General features: G+C 38.1%; 1 protein-coding gene across 1 annotated transcript in view; it reads left to right on the top strand.

Moving 5' to 3' along the window:
- Nucleotides 1–20,492, top strand: part of GABRB3 (gamma-aminobutyric acid type A receptor subunit beta3) — a 123,103-nt gene that overhangs the window by 87,048 nt on the left and 15,563 nt on the right. The window contains exons 4-7 of the mRNA XM_082760508.1: nt 2,606–2,826; nt 7,174–7,256; nt 8,357–8,494; nt 17,292–17,444. Of these exons, the coding sequence (XP_082616634.1) occupies nt 2,606–2,826; nt 7,174–7,256; nt 8,357–8,494; nt 17,292–17,444 (595 nt within the window). The remainder of the gene's footprint in view (nt 1–2,605; nt 2,827–7,173; nt 7,257–8,356; nt 8,495–17,291; nt 17,445–20,492) is intronic.

Below are 20,492 nucleotides of genomic sequence, written 5' to 3'. Positions count from 1 at the left end.
GATGAGGCAGACATAGGATAGTAGACTGGCATTGCAGAAGATACTTCTTAAGCATTTTCCTTAGTAGATAGCTAGTGAAGAACTGCTATTGAACAGATATTTTGCATGTGATATTGTATGATTTTTAAACAACTAGTTGAAGTATCGTTACTTTCAATGCATGAAAATGTAGTCGTGTACATTAGCAGATGCATAGATAGCTGCTTTTAAGTTGAGATGAAATAAGTGAAGGTTAATTGAGGAAGTGCTAATAAAATGTGTACCTCAGAGGCAGTATTCTGTTTTTCTTTCAGCCAAGATGCTGGAAGTTCTTGCAGTTTGCTGGATGTTGCTGGTTTTGTGTGCAGTTTGTAAACTCCTTTCTCTGTTGTTCCCTACCCCAGTAATTTTAGTTAAATAAACAGATAAAATGACAGAATATTACTGCTAGTATTGTTACACATATTTTACATAGCTAGTTAATTACTCCATTCATTAGCTGTTAGCATGTATTTTATTTCAAGCCCAAGGAAAAAGGAACTCACCTAAAATTCTGGGATGTTCAAACGTACTGCTTCTGTTATATTTTAGTGCTATCTGGTTCTGCTTCTTTCAATACTATACATTGCCACCCCATTTCTTTATTTCTGCCTGGCATTGTTTTGTCTGTATATTGTGCATTTATACTTAGTGAGCTTTGGTTGGTGTACTGCACATGTGTCTACAGCTTTTAGAATCCCCAGTTTCTCGACACTGATGTGCAAAGCATTATAAAAGCCAAGCACACAGCAAATTTTAAAATGTTAATAGAAACAGGCTTTAATTAAGCCGTAACAGAACTGGTGGAGGATGTTCACCCTAACGCATCAGTGTCAGAAAGCCGTTTGCACGGAACAGGAGGAGAGATGCGCTTCTCCCGATGGGAGCGAGGCAGGCGCGCATGTACCTCCCTCACTGATGAACAGTGACGAGGAGTCCCACCGAAGGAAGCTTCTGAGAGAAACACTGGAGCATGTTTTCCTGAGCAGTCATGTCAGATTTGAGTTTCAAAAGACGAGTTTCCATTCAGGCAGTTCCACACAGGCTCCTTTCTCCCATCGCTGGGTCCTCTTGTTTTCAAAGGTCTCTTATTAGTTTCCTAAAACGGGAACAGCTTGCCCTTGATAACTGTAATGATTTATTTGGTAAGCAATTAAAATTGATTTCTTAAAGCTATAGCAGCTACCTCATTAGATAGAATGAATCACTGAATAAAAAATGAAAATTCTCTAAGTATGAAAGGCTATCTAGAGTTAAATTTGATTTCAGTGAGAGGCTTTTGGGGTTGAAGGAAGCAGAGCAAGATCAGTGCCTGAAATTGGGTTGTCTCCACATGAGACCCATTACAAGAATGGACCATTCCCAACAGTTGTACTTAGAAACCCTGAACATCCTTTTCCCAAACAAGAAGCAAGCCTGAGGGCTTTTGTATCTCCAGCTTGTAGAACCAGATGCAAATGCAGGTATCCTGTGGCTTGCACACCTGCTGCTAAATATTTAAATGTGTTTGGAGATCACATAAATTTCTCAGTGTTTTGTGAAGAGTTTCATGAATAGTTTTATTGTTTAAAGCATTTCTGTAATTTGAAAATCAGAGTTTTAATGGCCTGTACTTAGTCTCTTTTTTTTTTTTAAATGTTAAATACAGCAATATTATTAGACCTGAAAGCAATGGTTTATTTGACTTTAAACATTTATTTCCATATACAATAAAGTATTATTTTTCAGCTGCTTTCTTCTTTTATTTCCTGCATAAAAATAGGCTTCCTAAAAATTGAAGTGTTCTTCCACACTTTGAAAGTTATGAGAAAGAAAACATAAAGGTTTTTCTTTTCAAAAAAAGAAATTTTGCTATTTCATGTGATTTTCTTTTCAGTTTTGCTGGCACTTAACTTTGAAATGTTCCCATACAGTTTTATATATTTGTATAATAGCATGAAGCTAACAAATGAGGCATATTATCTAAGGCTTCCAGAATGTTTCAATGCAGTGTTATTATGACATGACCGAGGCAAGTTAACAAATTCCATAATGAAAGGAAGATTTTCAAAACATATCTTTTAGGTGTCTATATTCATATTTAGGATCTCAAGTTAACAATCACAGTTTTTCACAGCTGCTATAGATCTTTACCGGCAAAATTATGAAAACGAAATATTGACATTAGTATGTGTTATATGTTGCCTGTTGATGAGAAAATCTTTGTTACTGCAAGATGTGTTCTCATGCAGACACATATATAAATTACGTTTTAGCAGCTTATTTTTCAGATATGATTTAGAACATTGCTTTAAAACACTTTCCATATTTTTCATTTCCTCCATCAGTTTTGAAAGTATTTACAGTATTTACCTATGCTGTTGTTTATTATTCCACAGACATCATAATTTCAGGTAATTTTCAGAAGGATTACATGAAAGAAAAGGAGGACAAAAGATACCAATAATAGTTGTATTTCTTAAGATTTTTATTTTTTTTTTAATTACTAACAGCAAATTAGGCTAATGACAGGAAAAAAAAAAACAAAAACATTTTTCTAGTTATGGCAAGTATGATTGACTGTTGTACTTCTATTTTTTCTCACCAGGATTACACTTTGACTATGTATTTTCAACAGTACTGGAGAGACAAGAGACTGGCATATGCTGGCATACCTCTCAACCTCACACTTGATAATCGAGTGGCAGATCAACTCTGGGTGCCTGACACTTACTTCTTAAATGACAAGAAATCATTTGTGCATGGCGTTACTGTGAAGAATCGAATGATTCGCCTTCATCCAGATGGAACGGTGCTTTATGGCCTCAGGTCTGTACTTTCATGATGAAGATTTCATAGCTATTGTTATGTATTGTTGATATTTGTTTCCTGGTACAAGGTTATTACAAACAGTGTGCATCATATTATGTAACCTTCCCTACAACTCTGAAAGATGCCCGTAGAAAATAAATGACACAGTCAATGTTTCTTAATTTTGCCAGAAGCATCTTCAGTCAGGTTTTATCTGTTTATGTAGAGTCACCATATCTGGAAAGCCCAGTGGCTATAGGAAGCGGAAAGGCAAGCATTAATTGTAAACCTGAAAATTTTGTTCCAAATACAGGCAGTAAGATTGAACATGGGCACATATGTTGCCTCTTGACATGACCTCAGTCTATAAAGAAAAAGAAAACCACAAACAGTCCTGGTTACATGGAGTCAGCCACTGTTAGGACCATGAGTCTGTGTACATTCAGTGATTTTTTCAAACAGGGATCAACACTTCAATGTTTTACATTTCAAACAAAGCTACAAAGTGGCCTTGCGCTGACCTGTGCTATACCTGTTTTAGGCTTGGCCTGTGTTTTCTTTGTTTTTGATCATAGCTTTTACGGTTAGTAATGCAGAAAAATACCTCCGTTAAGACATATAATTACACAAGCAAAAACTTACTGAAAGGCTTGGTAGTATCAAAAAGTTCCTTTATTTGGACAGGTTATTCTGTATGGTACAGTGATTTAAACTATCCCAGCAAAACAAGTCTTTGCCAATTTAAACTTTGTTTCCATCATAGGAAGTTTCTTGTGTTTTTAATTACAGGATAGAATCCCTAGTTTAAAAATGAATGAGATCTGAAATGTGGTACATATGGATTAGATTTATAATATTATTTTACCTGCTTTTGTTTTTTATCAGCAGGTGAACTTTTAATCTGAGATGAGTCTTGGTCCATTACCTCTTTAACTCCTGTTAGATATCATGTATGGGCTATAGCTGGGTGAATCTTTTTACACAAAATAAAAACGGACTCAGCCTATTAAGAAGTTTCAAGTAAACAGGATGTTCAAAAAACATTCAGAATTAATTTAAGCAAAAGCAGGCTTTCATGTTGCATAATTTGTACCCAATATTGAACACTGCAGGTTTAGGATTCTTTCCACAAGTAGTTAAATATAAAAAAACAATGTAAGATGATGTTGTTTCCTGTACTCTAAAGAACCATCCCCAACAGCAATGTAATAGAAAAGTGATGGAGATTAGAACTCTTGTGATCATAATAATGAATAAAAATCTCTCTGCCACACTCTAAAAATATTTGGAGTCATTCAGGTGAGGATTATCTGTCATAAAATACCATATTTGAATAAGTTATCTTCCTCTTCTGTAGAATGAAAATGTCCACAAGCAGATTGCATTTCACTTGATAGTATTCACTTGGCAGGAATTTCACCTGTAGCTCATGTATATCAGCCTTCTTTCCATTCCCTTTCCTCTGAAAACGTTCGATATTCATGGTCAGATTTTGCTGTGTGTGAAATAGCTAAGTTACTTAATGAAAATTACTGTCCGAAATTAAATTTTGGCAAAATATAAGGCACTGTGATTAGAGGGAAGAAAATGTCTAATCTTTAGCTCTTTTGATCTAAGGACTTGAGCTTAGTGTTGCTCTGCCACTGGCCTAACTTCTTGTATTGTGGTTTGGGAGCATCCTGGTGGCCTCGGTCTCAAGCTGCTGTCTGGAGACAATGATTCATCCTGTGGGCTGAGACCAGAACTTGGAATTTTATGTGCCACAAAATGCAAGGTTGTTGAGAATAATAGGGGAAATTTGGAGTGTTGCAACCGATTATAGGATATCTATGGAGCAAAGCAGTTTCTCAAAAATATATAACAAAACTGATCCACAGGCCACACTGGCTCTGTGTTTTCTTCTGAACAATTAATTTATCTTGCTTCTGAAGTACCTGACCTTCAGTTATCCAACTTTCATCTCTGTTCAGAGAAAGCAATTTGCTAATGCAGTAGAGTCCATGAAGATGGGGGAATGGAACTGTAGCTTTTGGAAGTTCAACTCATTTCTGGGGAACTTTTTTTCTCTGGGTATCATACTAACTTTGTCCCACCTTGTTCAGAACAATATGCAAACATAAGATTATACAACAGTTTCTTCCATAATAGACCAAAACAGAAATAAAGCACTATAGACTGACTGGAGATCAAAAGAAGTCTTTCCAACTGCTTGTATACTTGCCGTATATAGACTTCTTGTCTTCAGGCAGTGCAATGTTAAATGTTACAAATAGAGTGGAGGAATGTATTTATTTCATCTGGAAGGACTCAAGTAGTTATCACCCATGTGATATGCGCATGGTTGATGTTTGCAAGGTAAAAAGGTTAATTGTGATTGGTCAGACAATGCAAATAGATTTACTTATGTTCTTTTTTTGGATGAATGTATTTCCAAGTCAAGATGAAAAGAAGATCAAATTAGCCATCAGGACTGTAACCCAGTCCCATAAAAAGTATTTATATTGCCTAGACTGATTTATATTGTAAATTTTGGGGGTACAGAGGACATTCTTCTGTCAGTAGAACGTTCTTCTCCCAGTGTAGTGTGGATGGGGTCAGTATAATTGAAGGTGATCAGTCCAGTAATAAAGCAGCAGGGAAAGAGAGAAACTATATCCAGAGGACAGATAACTGGAATAGGGAACTCTAATCAATTTAAAATATTTCTTTTATTTATCGCTTTTATGCAAAATGTACATGTATCTGTGCACAATTTTATCTTTCTCTGTCTTGTAATTGTTTCTCTGTCACTGCTGTGATGATGACTTCTTGAAACCTCATTGTCCCACTGTGTCAGGCAACATCCCATCCCATAAAAAATAAAACTGTTCTTCTTGGTAGCATGCACAAGCTTGAGCAATTAACATTTGCTTTTGGTGAACATTTGTGCAATTTAAATTTGGTTGCTTAAAAGTTCATTCAGGAGGGACCTCTGAGCACTAAACTTACTTTGCATAAATGTGGTAAATCTCTTTCTGTCTATATCTAGCTGTATCTTTTTTGTTTGTTTGTTTGTTTGTTTGTATGGTTTTTACTGGATATTTATGACATGAAAAACTTACATTTTTCTGTAGCATGTAAAGGTACTTGAGCAAGAATGTGCAGTTTCTTGTATAGGCCCAGAGCATCTCCCAGCAGGAAGCTGGAGATGGGTTGACCTGAAATATTCTCCTGTTATACAATACTTGTACCTGAAAGCTTGTGGGACTTATATAAAGGTGTTCAGAGAGTGCCTAGAGTGTGCATCAGTGACAGATCATGCTATAGGTGTGTCTGGGACAAAGATCCAGAGTGTGCCTTTCCTCCTGTCTACTGGTAGGAACACAAATGAGAAAAATATGCTGAGTAACAGATCCTTGAGCTTTTTCCTCTCCTGACCCATCCATTGCCATTGTTCTCATACACAACTGTCTCCCCCTGTGCAAATAAATTAGAATATTTTCTTGCAGAAGTGCCTTCGACAGTCATAGAACTTCTGTTGTCCTGTAAGATAGTTGTAATGGGTATTACAACTGCCTTACCTTGGATTTTATGTGAAGTTAATTCACTTAAATAAACCATTTGCTAAGGATAAGCCTTCTTTCCTTCATTTTCTTGGAGAATCAGTTAAGGCATACATAATGAAAACAGGTGTTTTTTTTTGTTGTTGTTTTTTAGCATGTAAGAGTTGAGGAAAAGCACCTACTTCTCTTCCCTTGAAACTCTGCCCTTGAATTTTAAACTAGTATACCAAATTCATATAAAAATGCATAGTATAAAAATGCAGGTTCATCAGTAATGAAATGGTTTGCAAATTCATCATTAGTGTCCTAGATTGCCTGCACTGGAAATAAAAAATACAAATAAAAAGCAAAAATATATCGTTGCGGGAAAGTTTAGAATTCAATATGGTATTTCATTACAAAATCCCTTTTAATTTACTTTTGAAAACTAGAGAAATAAACTCAACTTTAAAACAAATCATTTTGCTGGACTTGCAACAGTTTTTCAATGTTTCATTTTCTTTCCTCCATCTGCCACAGAACAGTAATTCACACAGCTCTAATAATTCTGACATCTGTAGCAGACTTTTATCACTTCGTATTTTCTAATATAAAGTCATATTCTTTAATTTCAGCAAAGGTTTTTGTAATATTTGCATATGCAGATAGGTCAAGTCACAAAGGGACTTCTTGTGTAAGTGTAAGTCACAGTGAGTTCTGCTGAAGTCAGTGTAGCTGCTGCTCAGTGTAAAAGTATGGACCAGATTCTCAATTACAAAAAAAAAAAAAAAAAGAGCCAGGATTACTGGCTTTATAGTAATTCTATATCATGTTTGTGTTTCAGAATCACAACCACTGCAGCTTGTATGATGGACTTGAGAAGATACCCACTAGATGAACAGAACTGTACTCTGGAAATTGAAAGCTGTATGTATATGAGAAGATGAATGTAATACCTAGTTCAGATGTGGGGTGGTTTTCCTTTTGTACAACTGTAGAATATTTACACTGGAGACTGTAACCACTATATGAATCACATAATTATCATCCATTAGATTTTTTGTTTGCTTATTTGACCTTCTTTAATACATAAAGTGTTATCCATTTCTACATGGATATATCTCTCCTAGGAAAACAGTTTTAGGACAGAATGAAGCTGTTATTCATTCTAGCCTGAGTTAGCAGGGGCAGTGACTGGATGCTTATCTTCAACACAAGAATGAGTGTTCATATTTTAATCAGATTAAATTTAAAGAGGGCAAACACTATGATATCATCTTCTTTCAGTGTGCTTTTTTATGCACAGATGGTCTTGCCGCAGGACCCCCTGGGCTCTCAGATCAGCCCCATTTGTGGTTTGTAGTTCTGTTCCATGAAAAAACAGATTTTCTCTTCCACCTAGTCATGTTCTAGGACTGCAATATTCAGATGTATATTTCTGCTTCAAGAGCTCCTACTCCATTTCTGCTACTGGCTGGAGATTGTGTGCTAATACTCTATATTCAGCTGGAGTCCTCCACCGCAGAAGCTAACGTGACTCACACTCTTCAGTGTGAGTGGAAAAGATCTGCCCTAACTATGTTTGTCTGTATTTATAGAATAATCCACATTTTTCTGATGATTATTGGTGTCAATATACACTTCGTATCAGTGCTAGATGTGTTGAATGTCTTAAATCAGACTAATATATGATTTTGCAGGTAGCAGTCTGTAATCTCTGAAATTGGTAATGGGTGGCAATTTCTATCTCGTAGGGGCTGTAGTCCTAGTATGAATTTAATGGGCATGATACAAAACAAACAAACAAACAAAACAAAACCAATAGTATTGTGTCTCAAATTCCTGTGTAGACTGTAATGGAGCAGCTCTTCAGGAGAGCTTCTAACAGGCATACAGAACAAAAATTCATACACCACTACAGCTGTTCTTATTCTTCTCATTGCCACAAATGACAAACCATGTATGCTGGTTTGAAGCTCATTCCAGTCCACTGTTGTTTCTCACTTACTTTCCTGCTTTGCCTGCAGATGGCTACACAACTGATGACATAGAGTTCTACTGGAGAGGAGGCGATAATGCAGTGACTGGCGTGGAAAGGATTGAGCTTCCTCAGTTCTCCATTGTGGAATACAGACTGGTGTCGAAGAATGTTGTCTTTGCCACAGGCAAGTAATATCATTTCCCTAGTTGGTGTTTTATTTCTTTCTGTATGGCAATTATTGTTTTATTAATCATTATTATGTATAGTCTTTGTCCTGTGTTCTATGCATGGCTAAAGAGATGACTTGGTAAAGCCCAGAGGCAGGAGTCCATGAAACAGTATTTCTTGTTTCATTTTTCTTCTGTGTGTGTATGTGCATGTGTCATACTTAACCATACACCTAAATATACATGATCTAAATAAATATAAAGTCATTCATGTCTGAATCACCAGTTTAACTAATGTAGCCTAGAGGGTTACTGATCATACAGAAGTATGTTATGGCAAACTAGGTCAGAAAGGCACAGTTTTTATGAGCACCTCCCTACAGCTTTTCTGTATGTCTTTTGTTTTGTTCTTGTACAGTGAATGTGGTGCCATTTATATCTTGATTTTCACTGATGGGTATATGGTAGTGTATATATAACCGGTGCTATTGTGATCATTGTTAAGATTCTAAAGTTAAATCCCTAGTTTTAAATCCCTAGTTTAAATCCCCACTGATTTAGATGTTTGATTTTAGACACCAGCCTAGGAAAATATTGCTATGTGTGAAAAGACCAAAGCAACTCAGAAAGCCCTCAGCAAGTGTGGGGCGACTATTGGGACCTCCAGATTTTCAGTCCTCTTCAGACCACGGAGGTGTTCTGTTCTGTCTGTCCCAGCGCACTCGAGCAAATGAAGCACAGCTCTATCATGTTTGTAAGCATCACTTCACCCACTCTATGGACACAGCATCTGTTTCAAAGTACACAGAAACACGAGTTATATTTCAGAACAAAATGTAAATATTGCTGGGATTGAAATTAATATGAGGGGTTTTGCCAACTTCTGCTGTTTTTGTGTATCACTGTGAAATGTGAGGTTTTTTTGTTTTGTTTTGTTTTTTTGTTTTTTTTTTTTAAAGAGAAACAGATACTCTAATCCTATATTCTGCAGCCAGGGTTTATCTGCGCTTGCACAGGATTGGATATGTTAGATGACCCTTTTGGCCAACAATGACAATACAGAGAACTTTGTATTTGGGAAGTCCAAAGCCATCACCTTTCACTTCAGTGTGAAATATTTCCATAAAGATGTGATGTAGTAATTTGGAGATTGAAAAGATTTATTAAATTCAGGAAGTCCAAAGAGCTGTGAGACAAATATGATAGAGAATGAAAACTAGGGGTAGAAATGCATGTAAATGACCAAATATTCAGAATCATAAAAGTTCTTTCCAATAAGTTAGTGAAGGGAATAAAAAACCCACATGCTTCAGGGTTTAAGGCAGCTTGATGTTAGGGAGCAGGATGAGGCAGTTGTGAAGAACAGATTATCCCATGTTTTTTATATTGTTTTCTGAAGTGTATAATTTTTGTCATCGATAAAGACATGATACTGCATCTACTATTGTTTTGGTTTAGGACATGATGAAAATGCTTCATTAATTATGAACTTTTCTGACAAATATTTCCATTGAAAGAAATCAGCACATTTGTTTCTCAGAAACTCATGCCTAATTATGATGCTAAATCTGAAACTTTCCAGTGAATCTGACAGATAAAGTCAGCACACTTTTTTTCCAATTTTCTTCTTAAGACACATATTCCTTATATTCCCGACAATTAGAGCCAGTTTGAACGTTTTTGTGGAAAATAAGTCAGGCATGGGTTTTTTGTCTTTGAGGTTATTAGAGCCTCATGAGAAGATACTAGATTCTTTCCATACAATATCTCAGTATCAATATCTCAATCTCAATATTTCCGGGATTTCAGTGCTAGTGTGATTTGATAGTGTAAAACTAAACAAGGACTTTAGAGTCATGCCCTAAACAGCTTTTGGAGTAGTTATTTCTCCTATCCTCCATGAAGGAACAGTGCCATATAACCTTGTGTAACTTATGCAAATTGAATAATCTGTTCCCATAGTTACTACTAAGCAGCAAGAGTAAGCATGAGAAAAACCCCATAGATAATGACATAAACCTGTGAGGGGATGCAAGAATATTGAAGGAACTGCACGCATGTTGAAGTATGTCATTGGAGTTAAAAATAATCTTACCAAACTGGCAAAATAGGTCTGGGGAAAGAAAAAACAACAACAACAACAATAACAACAAAAGCAACCCACAAAATTCAGCATAGACAAGTACAAAGTACAACTATTCAATTAGTTATTCCTATCCAAATTCAAACTGGGGAATACCTGGTTAGACCAGAGTCCTGTGCATAGTAATTTAGGGGTTACTGTTGATCTCAGACTGCACATGAGCCCGTACAAAATTGGTAAGAATGACTGGAAGTCTAGAAAATATATTCCATGATATTAAAAGAGATCTAGATATGGTTGTGTAGTTTGAAAAAAGAGAGTACTTAATAAGAATTAAATAAGAATTAAATAAGTTACAAGGAGTAACATGTTCTCTTAAGGAGTAACTTGTTCTCTTTATCCATGATTAAAAGAAGAAAAAGTAATTTATAAATAAGTGAATAAGAAAGATTTTGTTTGACTATCCTAAGCTGAAGGCTATAGAGGCTACAATAAGACATCTCAAATGGCATTAGACACCTCTGTACAGGCAATTGAATCACATCCTTGGAATCAGCTGGCTATAAGTCTAGCTCTCCATGGTTTATACTGAGACTTTATGCACTATAAGTGTGGAATTATCTACATGAAAATGCCTGAAATGTAATGCCTAACTTGTGAGCTGAATATGTGTCCTAAAGATTTGTTATCCAGGAATGCTAAGAAACTGAACATGAATGAGGATATATAACACACCTAAAAGCTTCAAGATGCATAGCAGTCAGAGACAGATTAACAACTTGTTGATAGGAGGAAGGTAATCTTAAAAGATTTGAAAATTAATTATTTGGCAAATTCTGAAAGATCAATCTGTAAAGTACATTTCCAATTAGCTGAAGAACCTTCCCAGAAGAACAGATTAAAATAAGAATTCTGTAACTGACCAATTCTCTTATCTTGGTTCATACTTGCATAAAACAGCAAGAGACTAATTTAGCCTTGGAGCTAGATATTTCAGCTTGCTAGCATTTAATGAAATTGAAACAGAAACAAGTAATTACTTTTTACCAAGTGCTCAAACATGTGAAGGAGGAATATTTTGAGCTCAGTTATTGATTATTTGTTTTCATGTCTTCATTTTCAATACTGTTGCTAGATTTAAGTACTCCAGGCCAAAATCTGTTATTCCTCTACTCTTTAAATTAGCCCATGGACATAAACATGTTATATGAGATGGGAGAAAAGGTAACAAATCTGGTCGCTGAGCAGAAACACTGTTCTTTATGCAAAATAAAAAATAATAAAAAAAAAAATAATAAAAAAATGGTGGAATGTTAGCAGCTACAATTTCCTTGTAATTAATCTCTAAATGTACTTAGCTTTAATTGACAAATCATTATAAAAGCATAATCAGGCAAGTAACATTGTAATTGTTGAGTTCACCAAGAATTCTATTTTTATTAAATAAATTACACAAGATGGTTCCTTCTTACATGAATGAAGATCAGGGCTTAAAATTTTTGTTCCATGCAGGTTAGGACCCATGCAGGTTAGGACCCAGAACTTTAGTCTTCCAGATGAGGAGAGGAGCTTCACAGTAATGTTCTTTCTTTCATTTCTTTTTTTTTTTTTTTTAACCCACAGATTCCTATGTACTGTTTGCTGGAAGTAAGATAAGATAGCAGGGACTCCAGACTGCAGGGAGGGGCAATAGGTCATCCATGAAAGCATAAAAGTAATACAGGTGAAAGTTACACAAACTTCCTTAGTCTCAAGGAGAGCTACGTAAAGGAGAACCCTGTTATCTGAAAATGAAGCTACCAGTTCATGCTTCAATTTCATCTTGAACTATACAAAGACTAAATTATTCTGAAATTTCCTTAGATCCAGACCTTCCAGTAAATTTTGAGCTTGGAAAATAACCACACAAAAAAAGGATGACGTTCTGTATTTACTTTGATGAAACTGAACAAAACGTCAACTCCGTTAAGCAGCTGTGATGCCGATAAGACTGTTGGTTAGACTACCCAGGAGCCGTAAACCCCCAGAACCTACCTTGAGACTTGCGTAGCTGGGATTCATTTTGGTCAGATTTAAGGTCAATATAATTAATTTCAGTGTCTGCATATGAATTAGGTGTCTAAGCTCCTGTTACAGTTGATGGGAATCTAGTCAATGGGACTACAGTCAGTGGATTCTGGAGACAAAATCAGTCCAAAGGAGCTTATTTTAGGAGGTAGTGGGATAATTCTTCAGGTTTCATTTACTAGATCAACTAAATGAACTTACTCTCCTGTAAACGTAATTGAAGCTTAGACACCTAGGTAACATTTATGCAGCTCAAGTCAGTCGCTTTATCAACTGCAGTTTGAGATGGCGTAGGGCACCCCTTGTAATCTCAATCTGCTGATCAATACGATTTTTTTGTTTTGTAGGGGCTATGTTGTATCTACCAAATGCATGCTGGTGTTTGAGATGTCAAAGGGCATTTCAAAAGGCCCAGGGCACCTTCAGATTTGCAAATGCATGTCTGTATTACAGTCCAACTCCAACACTGCAGTGGATAGGCAAACAGCACTGACAACCATGGCCCTAGGTATGGTTCTTAGGCTTTTGTCTTGTAGCATCAGGATAAAGAACCTGGGGCTCAAAACAACCTTATGTTGACCTTTCTGGTCTTGAAACAATCTGTCTGGAAACACTGCCTTTAAAGCTGAGTCCCACTAGTTTCACTAATTGTCTTATCTCATTAGACAGAGATAAGGCGCTTCATAGGTGAAGCATTCAAGATAAATAAATGAAGTTTTCTCTGTTACACTGTCTCAAATAAGGATTTCATTACTGAATATTACTGACATACACGACACATTACTTCTTTCCTGCCTCCTCCAGCTGCACCATTTTCCTTGCTTTATCATTAGCAGAGTACTCTCCCTCTTCTTTCTCCGAGGTACCCCAATGTACCAAGGGTCCTTAGCACTGGAATGGGCCAAGATGAGCCTTGAGTGAATCCTTCAGATAATATATCAGAAAATCAGTATTTTATGAGAGATATTCCAGTCATCACCTCTGTCAATGATGTTCCACAGATGCCCAGACCTGGACAGGACTTATGGAAGGAACAGATTCGTAGAGAATCCTTTACATTGGTAGTGTATTTTATGAAGTAATTTTCCTCAACAGAACTTTATGAAGATTTCCGTCTGATGCACTACTCTTATTGCAGAAAGGTGATTAGGTCTGCTACATATTTAATGTATTTCATGATGGCAGAATATGTTCCTGTTTTATTCACATAGTCTGCAGACAAAAGGCCATGAAAACCATCTCATGAGAAAACTCAGTGAAAAAATTAGGCTTTGTTAGCAGAAATAGCAGGCGTAGTTTGAAATAAAAAAGTTGTCCTTGGAATGAAACATTGCTCATTAAAAAACTAAGGTGTTAAGCAAAAGCCTAAATGATTTTATTTATTTATTTATATACATATATTTTTCTGAAAACCATGTAGAGTGCTTTAGACAACAGAAAACCTTGCTCTGGTTTTGTATCAGATTTATGTGGCAATGGTTTTGGTAGTAGGGGGGCTGCAGAGGTGGCCTCTGTGAGCAGAGCCCAGCAGCTGCCCCATGTCAGATCAGAGCCAGCACCAGCCAGCTCCAAAAGGGACCTGCAGCTAGCCAGAGCCCAGCCAAGGAGCAATGCTGAGTGGACCTCTGGGAAAGCAGATGTAAGGAAGGGGAAAAAAACTGCTGGGCAGCAGCAGCTGGGAAAGAGGAGTGAGAAAACGTGAGAGAAGCAGCCCTGAAGCCCCCAAGGCCAGTGCAGCAGGAAGGCAGAAGGTGCTCCAGGCAGGCAGCAGAATTTCCCCTGTGGCCTGTGGAGAGGCCCCTGGTGGAGCAGGCTGTCCCCCTGCAGCCCATGGGTCCCACATGGAGCAGATCTCCACGCTGCAGCCCCCCCATGGGTGGAGGAGCCCCCGGTGGAGCAGGTGGATGTGTCCTGGAGGAGGCTGCGGCCCATGGAGAGCCCCCGCAGGAGCAGGCCCCGGGCCGGAGCTGCAGCCCGTGGAGAGGAGCCCACGCAGGAGCAGGGGGTCTGGGGGGAGCTGCCACCCACCCATGGGGGACCCGTGCTGGAGCAGTTTGCTCCTGGGGGATGCATGGACCCCGTGGTATGGAGCCATGTGGGAGCAGTGCTTGAAGAGCTGCTGCCTGTGGGAAGCCCCCACAGGCTCAGTTCGGGAAGGACAGCATCCCGTGGGAGGGACCCCACGTGGAGTAGGGGCAAAGAGTGACCATGAAGGAGCTGTGGAGATGAAACAACAGGGACAGACCGCAGCCCCCATTCCCTGTTCCCCTGTGCCACTCAGGGGAGGAGGTAGGAGAGGGTGGATGGGGGGAACGTGTTTGTAGCTTGCTTTTAGTTTCTCACTGTTCCGGCCTGATAATAATAGGCAATAAGTGATATTAATCTCCCTATGCGGATTGTGTTTTGCCTGTGACAATAACTGTTAAGTGATCTCCCTGTCCTTATCTCAACCCTTGATTTTTTTTCCATCATATTTTCTCCCCTTTTTCCTCTGGGAAGGGGAAATAAGAGTGGTTGGGGCGGAGTTCAGCTGCCTAGCTGGGTAAAACCACTGCAGGTTTCCATGCTGGAATATGGTCTTCTGACTCTATCTATATTCATGTATTTGTGAAACTAGACATTTCATACAGGAAATGTATGTATCAGTACATAGTACTGATTTAAATATTCACAACAACTATATATACTTACCAGATATATTTATATTTGTTTTTTTTTTTTTTGGTGACAGTGCTTCTGAAATTGACAAAGCAGTTAAGGGTAGCTACCTAAAGTTTGATACTCCCTAGATGCTTCTGCTACCTGGAAACTTTGTAGCATTTTTACTATCATATGACTAAAAGTTTACCTGTCAGAAAAACAAAGAGAAATCTACAGTTTTCTGTTCCTTCTCTTGTTTTCTCTCTCAGGAAATCCATCATTCAGAGAATCACAGAATGATTTGGGTTGGTAAGGATCTTAAAAACCATCTAATTCAACCCCCCCTGCCATGGTCAGAGACACCTCCCACTATATACGGTTGCTGAAAGCCCCATCCAGCCTGGCCTTGAACACCTCCAGGGATGGGGCATCCACAGCTTCTCTGGGCAGCCTGTGCCAGTGCCTCACCACCCTCTGAGTGAAGAATTTATTTCTAATAATCTTTCTAATCTAAATCTGAGCTTTTTAAGTTTAAAACCATTACCCCTTTGTCCTATCACTATGCTCCCGTGCCCAGCTTTCCTGTAGGCACTTTTTAAGCACTTGGAGTCCACTATAAGGTCTTGCCAGAGCCTTCTGTTTTCTGTAAATAACTCCAAATCTCTCAGCTGTGCTTCTAAGTAGGAGAGGTACTCCAGGTCTCTTATCGTCCTCATGGCCCTCCTCTGGACCTGGTCCAGCCTGGTCCAACCAGCCTTTCTTGTGCTGGGGGCCCCAGAGCTGAAGTCTGTACTCCAGGTGGGGTCTCATGGAGCAGAGTAGAGGGGGATAATCACTTCCCTTGACCCGGTGGCTATTCTTATGTGGTTTCTTATATAAGAGTATATAATCATATAATACTTATATTTTTATTTATTTCTAGATGTTATCTTTTACATCTTGCACCCAGTTGCATCAGAATGGGCAGGTTGTGCTCTAATACCAATAACTGTGCCTTTGTATGTACGGAAGTGTTTTTTCTCATGTTGACTATAAATAGAGCTTTTAGACCAGCTATTAGAAGTATCATACCTAAGATTTGTAATGGAACCACTGAAATCATGGAGCTGATGTTGTGTGAATGTGTGAATCTTTCTTGTATAATAGTACTCAGATTTAATCCTATTTGCATTTGGTGAAAAAAAGTCACTGCTGTTTCTTTTTCAGTATTTGAGCACTCTAAATATATTAAGTATATTTAGTAAGGTTTCCAATTTTGAAATACACTGGTTTGAAGTTAAAATATGTGTTTAAAAACAAAAAAACAAACACACAAAACCAAACAAAAACAAACAAAAAAGCACCTGTCATTGAGATTATCATTATTTCATTGTTTGCTGCAACTGAAACAGTATATGAATCCTATGTATATAATGTATGTATATACATATGCAATCTTCATTTTTTTGCTTAAAATATTTTTAGAAGAAAAATTCTGTTCAGCTCTAGTTGATGTCAGAGGCCTTTGGATATGATCAGAAGGCTTTTCTTCACCTGGATTCATTACAATTATATTTTTGACGCCACAGGTAGCATGTTTCTCATAGTTCAAGTGTGATTAAGTGCCATGTCAAAAACAATTCTATGCAAATACAAAACTACGCACATTTAAGACATGGAATTCTACTAATCCTTTCAGTATAGATACTATACATAAAATTGTGTATTGGGATAAGCATTTTACATGGAGACCTAAGCATCTGTTTTTGAAAACTAACCAGTGCTTATCCATCTGTTCAATAATTTAGAATAACTTAATCTCTTTTATTCCCAAATACAAATTACATGGATATCACTATATTCCCTGCAAGGTTTCCTCTAATACAAACCAGTAATACAGTGAACGCATTTTCCCTACTGTTCTGCAGATGTCATAGTACCCCATAAAATGTGCGTGCTTTAGTTTCTACGGAGACTGAAGACAAGTATCTGCAAGTGTCTCTGCTTCAGTATAAATAACGCTGTTTTTCCTTCCCTTTTCATAGGTGCCTATCCAAGACTCTCACTGAGCTTCAGGTTGAAGAGAAATATTGGATACTTTATTCTTCAAACTTACATGCCCTCCATACTGATTACCATTTTATCATGGGTGTCATTCTGGATCAATTATGATGCATCAGCAGCAAGAGTTGCCCTTGGTATGTGCTACGAATGAGTGGGACGTTAAAATGTCAGAATAAATGTAGCCTTTGGAGGTTGTTAAAGACTGCAGCATGATGTCAGTGTTTTGGTATTCCAAAATCATTTACGTCAAAATCATGTCATTCAGTATTGCCTCAAAAGTGGTAAGTTTTCCCCACATGCAAGAATGTAGCTACCACTAAATCTCTGATATGAGCTGCTCATATGGGTCCCAGACTTGTTTTCATCAAATTTAATGTTGTTGTTGCCATTAGTTTCAGCAAGGGGACCAGCTCCAGAATCATACTCGAAGGGCTTCAGTGTGGGCTTTTTGTTTAGGCCAGTGTGGGAAGACAAGCATGGCTCCAAGCCTTCACCTGAGGTCTTGGCTGTTTTAACTGACAGTGGCAGGAAGAGACCTCAAGAACCATGTGCTAGTTCAGAGCGCAGGGACACATCAGCTGTGGACCATGACATCCTGAGGGCCATGGCATCCCTCAGAATGCACAGTATGCTATGTGCATTTTTATGACAGCTTATAGTGCCGTTTACTTCACGGTAGAAAAAAATGGATTTAGCACAGGATTGTGATCCTAGTCCAAGACCTTTTCAGATCAAAGAATCCTTTAGATAAAGGAGGGGTAGCTTCAAAATATCACATGGGAAGTATTTCATCTGTTACAGAAATGTACTCATGGGTAGCTATAGACCAGAAAGTTTAATGGACCCATAAATAATCTTTATGACTACTGCATTTCATCTCACCCCAAATCCTGTCTTCAGCCCTGTTCTTTCCACTAGCATATGCCTTCTTACTCAAAACTTGACACTAAGCCTATGCTACATTTGCTACACTCTCTTCTCTTAAAACGGGAGCATATTCCTTAGCTCCCTTATTTTTCTGATACGTACCACAGCAAACCAATACTCCCAGACATGCCTGTATGACTCTGCATCTCTGTACCACTTACCTACCAAGATCCACTGTACCAAAGAAGGGTAGCTACAGCTATACCCATGTGCAGTGTCATATTCTAGCATCTTCATCATCCCTGTCATCTGAACATCAGTATCATCATTCCTAGCATCTGAACTTGTGTGACTGAAAATATTGTATACTGGTTGCTGTTACTCTACAGATACAATAATTCTACAGATGCTGTAGATTAACTAGTGCATATGTGTGTAGTACACATGACACAATCTGTCATTACCACTCAGCAGCCAGTGGACATTCAGAAAATTGCAAACAAGTACTAGCTTCACAGGAGGTGGGACATAGAGTCCAAACATCTTTGATGCATTTGTAAATGAACTATTGATACCAAAGACCCACCATGGAGAAATTATAACCAAATGAGAACGATACTTCAAACACATCAGTCAGCATCTAGATTTTAAATGCCAGTCAGGACTGCAATGAATAAACGGTTAGACAGAAGTTACCAAACCCGATAACATTGCATGTCCTCCTGTAATGGGCTCACACTTTTTTTGTTCTGTGTTTAGGGGACAGGACTGCCTCATGTGACCTATTTCTGTGTAGCACAAGGGGTCCTGATTTGTCAAGTACCATACTGTGATAACACAAATATTTGAACCAAAGTCAGAGAATACATTAAAAGCAAGCTCAAGAGCCCAGATGTTCTATTTCCAATCGATAAAAAGTCCTTTTGAGAGAACGACAATCCATATAAAAGGTTTTTCTGAGAACACAATTAGTGCCTTGGTGATTATGTCTTGTATCATCCGGTATTTGTATAATAAAGTTCAGTACCATGGGCCTAATCTTGTGTTCCTTTGTGTAGCCACTCTTATGAGCCTGAAGCTGATAAGAAATGATACTAGAGTTTAAAGGCAGTATTGCATCTTTGGACTTAGGTAACTAGCCCTGAAAAGCCTGTTACAGAGGAGAAAAAGGCCATCTTACACAGGTCTTTGTTAGAGAAAGGATTCCCTGTGCAATCCTTATAGACAAGGTGACAAGATTTTACTCAGCCTCTGCAGGAAGTCTATATTCTCTGAAAGAGCCTGATTATAGTTCATCCACTTCCATGTTTTTCTCCAGTCCCTGGTCCCTTGCTGCATGCTCTGCCTGTGCTCCAGCCTGTATTGAACCAAGAAGTTCCCTCGACAAAGAGGGTGAAGACTAAACTTGGAGTTCTCTCTTTGCAAAGGCTGTAATCACAAGATTATCCCATTTTGATATGATAGGTGTCAGCTGAAGCCCTTCCAGCTGTGCTTTAAAACACTTTATTGACCTTTAGAAGAGAGATTTTAGTCCTACATGAGCGTGGTATTTGCCCGCAGGGTGCCGGGACCTCCCAGGGGCTGTATTTCCTTTAGGTTAGTGGTGGCCACCTTTCTATTCAGTGTGCTTAATCTTCTGGATTACAGCCTGTGAACAGACAACAAAACTGGGGGTATTATAACCCAATCTGGGTTGATGAACCCTTCCCTTATTCAACTAGGCTTTGGTAAGCATCTGTGGGGTGCTACTGAGATGCCAAGGGTGTATTAAAAGAGAATTTTGTGGAATTTCTCATACAAGATTCATATTTATTTTACGTGATTTTCAGAATTCCTTATGGGTAGCAGGTAATCTTACAAGGAGCAGGTAATCCCATGGACTGCAAATATGTGATAGTGTAATGTCCTCCAGCCCTCTCATCCTTGTTCATGTTCTGGCAATGAGGTTTTCTACAGACCTTTTCAACATTTCTTTAAAAATAATTCTGTTGAGCCAATTATTTTCCTCATTTTACTGCAGAGTTGAGTGAGCTACACACAAAGCATTTTTAAAATATGCTTGTGCTGTGTTCTTCATTGTATTTCAAGCCATGAAACACCTGACATCAACACACACGTGTTTCACAGTTTAGAGGAAAAACGCTGAAAACTGCATGACACTGACCTACTAAATATACAAAATGTTTGTTATGGAACCTCATAGGCTACTTCTGCAGTTCCCTGGAGTGGCACTGCTTACACCGACAGTTTGATTTTGAGTTATATTGTCTCTATTTCTGTCTCTTCAGGTAAAAAGAAACTGTGTTTTATAATAT

This window comes from Aythya marila (genome assembly GCF_965140915.1).
Source record: "Aythya marila genome assembly, chromosome: 1".
Taxonomy (NCBI): domain Eukaryota; kingdom Metazoa; phylum Chordata; class Aves; order Anseriformes; family Anatidae; genus Aythya; species Aythya marila.
Note: the sequence above shows the minus strand (reverse complement) of the source record. Positions and strands in the feature narration are given on the sequence as shown.